This window comes from Sinocyclocheilus anshuiensis, unplaced genomic scaffold (assembly GCF_001515605.1).
Source record: "Sinocyclocheilus anshuiensis isolate Anshui unplaced genomic scaffold, SAMN03320099.WGS_v1.1 scaffold914, whole genome shotgun sequence".
Lineage (NCBI taxonomy): Eukaryota > Metazoa > Chordata > Actinopteri > Cypriniformes > Cyprinidae > Sinocyclocheilus > Sinocyclocheilus anshuiensis.
The window spans coordinates 720,054-732,367 of record NW_015539870.1 but is presented as its reverse complement, the minus strand read 5'-3'; the positions used below and the strand labels follow the sequence as shown (position 1 = coordinate 732,367).

At 37.3% G+C, this 12,314-nt stretch overlaps 1 protein-coding gene across 2 annotated transcripts in view; it reads left to right on the top strand.

Moving 5' to 3' along the window:
- The window catches only part of LOC107685064 (membrane-associated phosphatidylinositol transfer protein 3-like), a 93,523-nt gene extending 83,794 nt beyond the window's left edge, over positions 1-9,729 (top strand). Inside the window, exons 14-20 of one of the 2 annotated variants that reach the window (XM_016481520.1) lie at positions 2,824-2,940; positions 4,168-4,316; positions 4,572-4,721; positions 5,077-5,260; positions 6,836-6,964; positions 7,073-7,461; positions 8,778-9,729. In XM_016481520.1, the coding sequence (XP_016337006.1) occupies positions 2,824-2,940; positions 4,168-4,316; positions 4,572-4,721; positions 5,077-5,260; positions 6,836-6,964; positions 7,073-7,393 (1,050 nt within the window). In that variant the 3' untranslated portion in view covers positions 7,394-7,461; positions 8,778-9,729. Of the gene's footprint in view, positions 1-2,823; positions 2,941-4,167; positions 4,317-4,571; positions 4,722-5,076; positions 5,261-6,835; positions 6,965-7,072; positions 7,462-8,769 lie in introns of both variants that reach the window. The other variant, XM_016481519.1, reaches the window with a different exon arrangement.
- The last annotated feature ends 2,585 nt before the right edge of the window (positions 9,730-12,314 follow it).

The window sequence follows — 12,314 nt, the reverse complement described above, 5'->3', positions numbered from 1 at the left end:
ACCTGTCACTCAAGTGGCCACGCCCTTAATTATGCAGAACTTTAAGGCTTAATATAATTTAAACGGATGAGTTATAAAAAAATTCACCCCCTCACAGTTGTCATGAAGGGCAAAATTAGCTATAATAGACCAAAATAATTTTTTGTACCAGGCTGTAAACACTTTGGAGCCAGCCTCTAGCGGCCAGTCGATGAATTGCAGTTTTAGTCACTTCCGTGTTGGCTTCACGAGAGAGACCAGAAGGTTGCCGCTTGGTGGAAACGTACAGATTAAGGGGCGGTAATATTATAGTGAGATCCCTTTGGCGACATGAGTGTCAGCGACTGTTCAGTTACATGACATGCAAACTTAAAGGGTTAGTTCATCCAAAAATGAAACTGTGTTTTACTCACCCCCGAGGCATCCTAGGTGTATATGACTTTCTTCTTTTGGAAGCTTGGAATAGCCAGGACAATTTTTTATATAACTCCGACTGGATTCGCCTGAAAGAAGAAAGTCATATACACCTAGGATGTCTCTGGGGTGAGTAAAACACAGCCTAATTTTAATTTTTGGGTGAACTAACCCTTTAAGCTTAAGAGATTTTTTAGTGGGGCTTGCGAATTCAAACACTGTTATGACTATTTCTCATGCTTAGAGGATTTTTTTTTTTCTCAGACTGGGTTTTTTGCCAGAAAACAAAAAATCCCACAGACTTGCATTGTAGAAGTGATAAGAGCCATATCTACATATCTACATAACATAGAAACTTGAGGATGGGCTCTTTTGATTTGTAGTAACTAACTAACAAGCAAAATAAAACCAAAATCATGATATGGCTTAGTGTGATTATCAAATCGCAAAGGCTGTGATTTAAATATATGTACTGTGGGTTTAAGAGTGCGGCTCATGATCTGGTGTTTGCTGTGTCTTAGAGTGGCTTTGTTTACAGTAAATGCAGCTTCACACAAACTCATCTCTGCATCTGCTCTGAGTTTAGGTCACTTATAACATGCATTTAGGAATGCAACGTGCACCAACAATCTTCCCAAACTTGTAATGAAACCGGCTAAAATTAAAAAGCTCAATGGTCAGAAATAATAAACACCAGTTTTAGTCACTTCCGTGTTGGCTTCACGAGAGAGACCAGAAGGTTGCCGCTTGGTGGAAACGTACAGATTAAGGGGCGGTAATATTATAGTGAGATCCCTTTGCCACGTCACCAAGGGAGCAAAATCAGACGCGCTCGTTTTCTCAGACGCTTGAAAAAATAAACACCTTATGGTTTAATGTTTGAAATATAAAAATTTTAAATTTGTAATGGGGAAGCACACGGTTTTTGAACGTGCTAAAAGGTAACTTGCAAGAATGTAGATTGTGCAGTATGTGGATATGTGCTGTGTTTAAGATATGCACTTTATGTGTACATGTTTATGACCACGAAGGAAGGAGAGACAAAGATTGAGGCTTTGTTTATTCACTTGCACAAAATAAAGACATTCTGCTTGGGTCTACGTCAGTATGCATGGACTCTGTTTTTGCACGCGTTAAATACATGCTCACTCCTGTTATCAGCGACAACGGCTTAAAGGAAAGACGTAACAGTCATAATAATATATAATCACAACATTTTGGCCAAATTATGCAGCCTCAAAAACAAGCTCAGCAAATCAGCAGCCCTATAAATAACAGTGGTTAATATGTGGGTATATTATTTTTCTAACCACATAAAAACATCACTGCATGATATATTGGTACTATATTGGTTATTGACTGAGTTTTTTTATTTATCAAATCAGTCAATGTTGGATACTTATAGTTGCGATATAACAGAAGTAGCAGCAGATGTTTTCTTCTGTATTGTGACATAAATCCAAATAAAACAGATTATCAGAAGAAAGATTTTTTTTTTTTGCTACTGTGAAATATCAGTAATATATAATATATTACATATTTTTATTTAGTAATAGTAATAATCATAATAACAATGCTAATATTTTTTAGTTATAATAATATATAATCACAACATTTTGCCAAATTATGCAGCCTCACAAACAAGCTCAGCAAATCATGTAGCCCTATAAATAACCATCTAGCAACCACTTCAAACACCCTAGCAACTGCATAGCAACATGCTAACAACCACTCAGAAATCCTTAGCTGTGGCATATAAAGCCTTGGGCAATCACCATTAAAACTTTGTTCAGAAAATGTGAAGATCTAGTACTGTTTGCAGTTTTTTTCTTTTTAGACCCGTTTAATTTAAGCCTTAGTATCCTGTTGCATTTCGTCACTATAGTAGCTGGTATGTGAGAGGGATGTTTTGAGTCGGGCTTATGTGAAGACGCTTTTGTGAATTCAGACGCTGTCTCATAGCCTTGCCTTTGCTCTATAAAGCAGCAAAGTACAAGCTTCTTGCATTTATCTTCCTCTCTGTTTGTCTACTTCCTCTGCTGGCATGAAGGTGACTGTGGCCAGTTATTTTCAGGATTTGCATAGCTCAGTGTTTTGCTGGCTTTAATTTCCCATTTAAGCACAGCTGCCTCAGCAGGGGCTATAGGATTTATCTCCACTGAGCTCTGTGTAGAACAGCTTTATTACTGAAATGAAATTTATTGAAAATAGAAGGATTAGAGTGTGACACCCTCTTTTGGAAGGACTTTGTACTGCATACTTATGAAACTGCCCATTTCTCTTTTTCCATCTGTCTGAAATGGTGCATGGCAGTATTATCAGTGTCATTTACACTCATCCTCTGCCTTATTTTTCACACCAGACTCTATTGTGGCAGGAAAACGATAGAAAAGCACAGACAACCTGACATCTCCTTTTTTCTGTCTGCAGAATGTCACCGCCAACCACAGAGTCAATGATGTCATTGCGACCGAGGACGGGCATCAGACCCTGGTTGGTCGTTTCATGTACGGACCGCTGGATATGGTGACCCTCACTGGGGAAAAGGTGAGAGAGCAGTGGTCCACTATCGCTGAATATGCATTTAAACAAGCTGTTTGCATACAACTAAAATGTCAGTGGAATTGTTACAGGGTTGTTTTTTTTTCACAATGAACTACTCAGAGATGTGAAAAATACTGGTACTGGCTGCAAATGAAACCTTACCAGTATCTTTTACAGTATCAGTGCCCACTTCTTTCTGAATAGCATTTTCAGCTTTTGGTAATATGTGGCTGCACATGTAAACATCTGATGAACCTCGTAGTTATAATTACGAATGCATCAGTATATTAATTATTTACATTCTGATGCCAATAACTAATATATTGGCCATCTTGGTGAAGTACTAATATAAACATTTTCAAGTTATACTTTTAAGAGGTGGGAAAAGATAGCTAAAATTGTTATTAAAATATCTATTTATGTTATTAATATTAATCAAAATAACAATATTTAAAAGAAAAAATTACTGACTGTTTTTTGATTATTTATTTTATTTATTTATTATTTAAAAGTTAATGTTATTGACATATACAGTATTAATTAATAATGTACAACCTTATACAATATGAATAATATAAAGTTAAACATAATATTTATTCTTATTAAACATATTTACTCTACATTTCAAAAGTTTTGGGGTTGGTTAGATTTTTTTAATGTTTTTGAAAAAAGTCTCTCACACTCACCAAGGCTGCATTTGTTTGATCATAAATACATTAAAACAGCAATATTATGAAATATTATTTCAATGTAAAGAAACTGTTTATTTATGTTATTTTAATACATTTTAAAATCTAATTTATTCCTGTGATGGCAAAGCTGAATTTTTTAGCAGCCATTACTATAGTCTTCAGTCTCACATGATCCTTCAGAAATCATTCTAATTTGCGGATTTGATTATTATCAATGTTTAAAACCGTTTCTTTGATGAAAGTAAAGTTCAAAAGAGCAACATTTATTTGAAATTGAAATCTTTAGTGGCATTGTAAATGTCTGTACTGTCACTATTGTTCAATTTGTATATTAATTAAATTTATTTAATGCTTTAAATAAAGGATTGAATAGCAAAATAGTGCTTGCTGGTTTTTAAATTAATATAGAGCAGTGTCACTGGTACTGGTATCGACTACTGACATTTTGGGGTCGTGACAACCTTAGTATGCCTCAGTAATCTCCCTCCATCTCACTCGCTCCCCCCACTGTCTGTTTCTGTGTTGTTTTGTCTCTTAGGTCGATGTGTACGTGATGACCCAGCCACAGTCAGGTCGCTGGGAGCACTTAGACACCGAGATGACCAACAGCAGTGGCAGAGTGACCTACACCATCCCCAAAAGCAAAAAGCTGGCTGTGGGGGTCTACCCCATCAAAATGGTTGTCAAGTAAGTCAATGGGACCCTGAAGATTACTTGTAATGTATCCAAAATGGCTGTGCTCTCAAGGTTGTCTCAGCGGGGGATAATTTGCGAGGATACCAAAGAGCATTCAATTTGGCACTCATAAAACTCTCACCCTGAGGGCTGAAGGAGAAGGACTCCTCGCTGTTAAATTGATCTCGGGCCTCATGCCACATCTTGAGCTTGATCAAGAACCGGATCTGTGTTCTCCCCTTACTTCAAGTCACTCTTTCCTTGCAGAGGTGACCAGACAAGCGCAGAGGCCTTCCTGACGGTCTTGCCTCGGGGGATGGAGTGTGTCGTCTTTAGCATTGACGGTTCATTTGCTGCTAGCGTCTCCATTATGGGCAGCGACCCTAAAGTACGGCCCGGAGCTGTGGATGTGGTCAGGTAACAAATTCACGCGGAGGCTTTGTGTGTAAACGTGTGTGAGAGAGGATCGATGCTTTCATTTCATGCCATAGCAATATTGAAAAGAACTGGCCTGACAGTGAGGCACAGTTGGATTTCATTTAATAGAGAGATAATGAAGTGCTGATACCAGATATCAGATGGGGTTTGGGATTTACAAATGGACAATCTTGGGTTGTTTCCCAGACTGTCCTTGGGCAAATTTACTGCTTTGTCAAATGCAATCTGTTGTTGGAGGACCAGGCACCATGACTATCCGGGAATCAGTCCCCAACTGTTTTCGCCAAGAATTATGGGTTTGCTCAGAGGGTAAATGGTTGTATTTTGCATGCAGACACTGGCAGGACCTGGGCTACCTGATCATTTACATCACTGGACGTCCAGACATGCAGAAGCAGAGGGTTGTGTCCTGGCTGTCTCAACACAACTTCCCCCAGGGGATGATCTTTTTCTCGGAGGGGTTGGTGCACGACCCTCTTCGCCAGAAAACCATCTTCCTCAGGAACTTGGTGCAAGAAGTAAGTGTTCTGCTACTGTGTCCACAAATTTAGTATATGGGTCATTCCTGTTCTGCAGTACCTTTTGAACTCTGTAACTGTAAAATAGGAATATGCCTGTGTTGTAGTTTAAGTATTTCTATAAAAGGATACACTAGACATTCAGAAATATGCTCTGGTCAAGTTCAGGCAATTTAGGAGTCATAACTTCTTATGTACACATTTGAAGTTGAACAGGATGGAAGTCAAAAGCTGTATTTAACCAATGCTCAATGAGATTTAGCTTTCATGAGGGTGTCATTTTGTAATTGTTTAATTAACAATTCAAATGTTATGACATTGTATAGGTTTTGTAATTTGATAAAAAAAAATAAGAGGTAGAGTGAGATAAATGAATACCACAAAGCATCACAAATTTCTTCAGATCAATAGCTAATATTGCTGGTGTTCTTGCTGTTGGCTTCCCACCAAAAATGATGTCACTTGCTGGAGGATGATGTCATTGATGTCATTGAGGAACTGTCTTTTGTTAGTTAAAAGAATTTTACTAATTATTAACATAATGGAAAGTGAAATTGAAGAAATCTTCTTTATATTGATTACTAATTAAAACAATTTTTCTCAGAAAATAGAACATGTTTTGTTTGAAATACTTTAAGAGAAAAAAAAATTAAGAAACGCACTCAAATGTTGTAAATTGCCAGATAGATTTTCATGCCAGAAGCTCCTGAAAATATGGCAAAAATGGAAACATCCATTACAACCAGCAAAATTATTTAAAATTCACTTTTATGTTCAGTTAACTGAGATAAACTAGCTAATAAGATTTCTGTACTTAGTAAGATAAAGTGTTTTATATAATATATAGAAATATACACTTCTGTTAAAAAGTTTGGGATCAGTTTATTTAAAAAATAAAATGTATTCAGAAAAGATGGATTAAATTGAGGCACTGAGGCAAGGATGGATTCAATTGGGATGCATTAAATTAAAAATACTTTTTATTCAGAAAGGATGCATTACATTGATCAAAAGTGACAGTCAAGAAATTTGTTACAAAAGATTTCTATTTCAAATAAATACTGTTCTTTTGAACTTTCTATTGATTCTGGAGGGGGGGTGGGAGCATTTCACTGTTTTCAAAAAAATATTAAGCACTGCAACTGTTTTTTTTATTTTGATAAAAATAATGATTTTTTGAGCACCAAATCAGCATATTAAAATAATTTTTGTGGCCCTGAAGACTGGAGTAATGACTGCTGAAAATCCAGCTTTGCCATTACAGGAATAAAAGGATCAAATTATGCAGCTGTGGTGAGCATAAGAGACTTCTTTTAAAAACATAAATCTTACTGAACCCAAACTTTTGAATGGCAGTGTACATTACAAATATATGATGAAGACATGCAAATATACCACATAGCAGGATTGAAGAGTAAGAAACACATCACTTTATTCCTTTATTCTTCTCTTGGTCCATCTCTCTCATGCTTGCTTCCTCTGTCTCACGCATGAGTAGTCACACAGGAACTGAGGTGTTTTTGTAGTGTATCCTTAGGCCGTCTATCACACTTTGCCCTTTTCTCATGTTGGCAGTGTCACATTAAAATCAACTGTGCCTATGGCTCCATGAAGGACATTTCCGTCTACAGCATGCTGGGCCTCAACCCCAACCAGATATATATAGTGGGACGGCCCTCCAAGAAGTACCAGAGTCAATGCCAGGTTAACTAACTTTGATTCTTCTTTGTCTTTCATTCAATTTCCACCATAAATGGTCAAAATTGATCTAGTTTTCTCTAATATATTTTCATGTCTTGTGATCTATCACAGTTCCTGAGTGAGGGCTATGCAGTACATCTCTCCTCCCTGCAGTTCAGTCACAGAGCCCGGCCCAAGAAGAGCTCTTCTGTGCGAATGGTTCTTCGAAAGGGCTCATTTGGTCTGTCAGCCAAACCAGACTTCCTGTGTAAGCGGACACACCTTCGCCGCACCATGTCGGTGCAACAGCCTGAGCCACCCATGACACCCAACCCTAAACCAGAGCGAGCTCAGAGCCAGCCCGAGTCAGACAAGGACCACGGGGGTGGAGGGGGTCCAGGCAATGCCATGTGGGCACGGGGGTCTATGCACCGTGGCGACACCACTCCCTGACCCAAGAGAAACATAGGAGGGATGGAAAAAGGACAGATGGAAATGATCTCTCGGTGGACAGAGCCCAGGTAAGCTTCAGTTGTGGGCCCAAAACCCAATTTCACATTTTTTTTTTTTATGTAAACACGCTGTGGACGAGCGGTTCTCAACCAGGGAGCCGGGACCCACTAGGGGGCCACAAGATGACTTAAATGGCTTAAGGCTTAAAATTTTTTAATTAGTTTTTAAAAAAAAAGAAAAGCTAACAAGAAAAAGATCTGAAATATATTTCTTAATTTAGTTTGTTCCCTTAACTATGGCCATTTTTATTCAACGACCAAGGAATTTTAAAAGTGTGATTTCTAGACCTGGAAGTCATTGAAATTACTAAAATTTTAATTTGAATATAAATTCATTGGTAATAAAATGGAAACCATGAAGAGCATTTAGTTTTTGAAATTATGAAAAACAAAAGTGTTGCGTTTATAATTTTGTTCAGTGTATTTTAATTACTTATCATTAATGTAATTATTTAAATATACTGCCACTCCTAATTTCTGTAATTAAAAATTTTGAAAAGTAGCATTTTTCCCCCCGTTTTTTCTGTATTTTTAAAGGCAGAACATATCCTGTGTTGAACAGTCCCTTAGGCTTTTTTTGTTTTGTCTCTAATGCATAATGAACAGATTTTGTGTGTGGATAGGGCATGACCATGTTTTAAATTTGAGTTAAATCTAAATTTTAAATGAGCACACATCTAATATTCTCACTACATTACCATTGTGCTGTAAAGTATTCCATAATAATTCAATCTCAGCATCACTGAATTCATAACCCAGTAAAATTTGAATTCAAAATTTGAATTCAGAACCCAGTAAGACCTCAACCCCCACGATATTGGTTTGCAACCCTCCTTGAATGACTTAGCGGCTTTATCCCACCAAATAGGGAAAAAGTGTTTAGGGACAGTACTAGTGGCTCGACATCCTTCGAACCTCACCAGTAAATGGGAGGATACCCCTCCTTCAGCTTTGGCTCATTCATAATAAGGACTGTAAAAACGGCTGAAGAATTATTAATAGAGCTTGGGCCTCCCACCGCCTCATCTCCCATCACACTGTGCAAATCTGAATACAAATGTGCAACTGAGGGGCTCCTCTGCTGGGCCCAGTGATCCGCAAATAAGAGTGCCCAGACATGCCCCAACTTCCCATTTGCCAAATAATGTTTGCCTGATGAGATAGATGCCGGCCGCGGCCTGCGTGTGATTCCTTGGGAAAACGTTTGTCATTTTCTCTGATGATTTTCATAATGAAATAGATATTTATGTGGGCGCTCATTGAATCGTGACTGCTGTGTGAAGCTCTCTTTGATTCACAATTTCTTTCCTCCCTCAGCCCCACAGCATCTTTACTCCTTCTGATGATATCACAACATAAAATAAGACAAATCCCACCTGAGCTGATAAAAACTCCTTAGTGGAGTGCCCTCTGCATGGATTTGACACAACGACGCACAAACTCTGAGTCCTGGTGCTTTGTTTTGGCAACAGGAGCAGAGGAGAATTCAGTTTCTAAATTCAGTTTCATCCATGCTTCATCTGTCCGTGATGATTTGAAGATGTACGTCGGGAGCTTCTGGATTTATTTAGCATCGTATGAAGGATTCCTCGCTTCACCCATCAGGAACAAAGAGGATATCTGATAAGATCCTCAGAGAAAACATCAAATTTCCTCACGCCTAAGCAATACAGAGGAAGAGGGAGGGTGAGTATCCCGCTGCTCGGACAGGTGGCTGTGCTGACTCCTACAGTAATCCCTCTGTTTTAATATTGTAGGCATTTGCCTGCTCTCTGGGCGACTGTCTGTGGCCCACTTGTGGCCAGACGGACTTGCAAACTGTACATTAACCTTTTGTGCCAGTGTGGCGACCTGGCCTGAACTCTTGTCGCCCCTGTCTCTGTTCAGCCGCTCAGCCAGAACAGAGTCTGACAGCGATGGCCACTGCTCCTGAACTCCGCCCATTCCTCCGCTGGGTCACGCCACAACTCGCAGCTCTCTGCTACACTGCAGAAGCATATTTACAACTATCGTTGGTTCTTCTTGTGCCTGTCTCTCACTTGTGTTGTAAAATATGCAGTAAGTGGCACTGAAGCAAACTGATGGTGTATAATGTATTTGCGTGTGGCAATAGCTGACTGCAGCAGTGCTCGCACTGCAATAAAGCATTTTCTTAATTAGTGTTTTTGTCTCTTTTTCTAGTGCAAATATTTAAACATTCTTAAAACAAGATAAATTTACTTGAAGCATAAGAATTATTTTCAGACAGTATATCTTTGGACTAAATAAATAAATAAATGGAAAAATTGTAAGATTATAGCAATAGTGTAAGAAAAATAATCATAGTAATAAACATGAATGCAAGGATGCATTAAATTGATCAAAAGTGGTAGTAAAGACGTATACACTGTTACAAATGATTTCTATTTCAAATAAAATAAAATTCTTCTGAACTTTCTATTCATCAAATCCTGAAAAAAAACATGTATTATGGTTTTCACAAAATATTAAACAGCACACTTGTTTTCAACATTGATAATAATAAGAAATGTTTCTTGAGCTCCAAATCAGCTTTTAGAATGATTTCTGAAGGATCATGAGACACTAAAGACTGGAGTAATGACTGCTTGAAAATTCAGCTTTTAAAACCCAGACATAACAGGACTAAATTACATTTTAAAATATATTAAAATAGAAAACACATTTTAAACTGTAATAATATTTCACAATATTTCTTTTTTACTTTCTTTTTTTACTCTTTTTTTGATCAAATAAATGCAGCCTTGATGAGCATAAGTAACCTTATAAAAGCTTACTGACCCCAAACTGTTGAACAGTAGTGTATAAATTAAATATATATTCTCTGAATACATACCTTAATGTTTTTTTTATTGATTTATTTTTCTTCTCAAGAAAATTTATCTTTTTTTTAGAATGCTCAGATATTTTAACTGAAAACCAAGATTAAACAATCTGATTAAGATTTTTTTTTAATAGCTCACATTAAATGGCCAAATAACCAAAATATTAATAGTATTGTAAAGTGACTGTGGTTGTCAGGATGTCGTCGTGTCACATTATTGGTTTTATCGGTACGACAACTTGCACAAACACACATTGATATTGTTTACATGGAAATCCATCTCACAGAGTATGATGGTCTTGTTGAAGAACATACTATATTAGTATTTTATATTATACTTGAGGACAACCTTGGTGTTACTATAAAGAAATGTAAATAAACTGCTGTGTTTGAACAAAAGACACAATCAGGCCACTAGAATGCTGTTGTCACCACGACTCTGCCAGAGGGTGTCCATAGTCAATAGTTCTTGTAATGTCACATTTTCCTATTGTAGCTACTGATTTTGGTATTTTGTATGGGGCTCTGTCTACTGTAAAAATTGCAATTTCACAGCGAAAGTATTTATGTAATTTTATTTTGTTGTATATTTAACTGTAAATCTTTATATAAGACTAGAGAGCATGAAAGTGGGTAGGCATGAGTGTTATGGTCTGTGTGGGTCTGTTTCTATATGTGCGCATGTCTGTCACGTGTATGCAAATCTCGTGTGAGTGTTAGTTTGGAGACTTTTTTTGTATTTATTGTACATATATTTAATTCCGAGATTGTGCTAGTGGCCTTTTGATCCTCTGATAGTTATAAACTGAGCCTGTAATTTGTGGAGATTTTATAGGCAGACTTTTTAATTCTTTCGTGTGTGATCATTTAAACAACATTGCTGAATTGTCAATATATATGAACATGTTTTCAGCCTTATAAAGATGTATATTTATTTGTCTAATATCTATATTCTCTGATAGTGTGTGAAAAAGTATATTTGTATTTTAAAAACATGTATAATACATATTCAATTCACAACTGTGTCAGTGGCCTCTGATAAAAGACCTCTTGACAACATGTATTACTGTGGTATTTGGTCCAGTCAGTCTATTTCAGTGGATGTGCTTCTGTTGGGCCTATACCGAGCTGTATACCCATTCTTCAATAAACCATCATAAATCCTGCTTGATATATCTGTGTAAACTTTAGCTCTGTCAGTACTGTGAAGACGTGTGAAGTTGTGACCTTTTTTCTGACCAGCCTGAAAGGTGAGTACAGCTCTATCAATTTGCCACGCACACACACACTGTCAGAGGAAGCAGCTCTGTGTTCTCATACCAAATTTTTCTTTCAAGAGTAGTGATGCTCTGGATGGACTGTTCCTGGTTCTTAATATGTATGCAAATCCAAAGCTAATCATACTATCTCGATCACTTTTTTTTACACTGGTATAAATCATGCCTGAGCAAAAGAGCGATTTTAAACCAAAACACACCAGTCGCTTTTGTCTTCCTCATTCAATTCTGTCTAAGTAGTTTAAACCGAGTGCGAATAACATCTGTCCTTAAAAGCGATAAATGTACAGGTTTCCAGTGCAATTAACTTTTTCTTTCCCCCTCAAGGGACAGTTTTTTCCTTGCAGGATATTGTCTGTGGTCTTTTAAAGTCAGTGGGTGAACAAATGCTCTCAGTGGCTGTCACCATTAATGAATGTATCCCGCTCATTCTTTTGCATGCTATGGAAATGGTCCTTTAATCACAAATCACACACTTTAGTTGATTAATGCTCCAGACATGTGCCGGAGAGGTCAGCATGTGCAAATTGTGTGTGAATGTATCACTGGAATTATTGATGGATGCTTTTTAATCTATTGTTCTCGACGTGCCAGCATTGTTGCACGTTTTTGATTGAATGCGTCTTCGTTTCAGACTCGCATGGTAATTACTGCTTGCAAATATTGCAGATAATTGCTTGTTTTATCAACAAAATTAGAATTTAAATGAATCATTTTCTCTCGAGTACAAAGCAAAATTCATG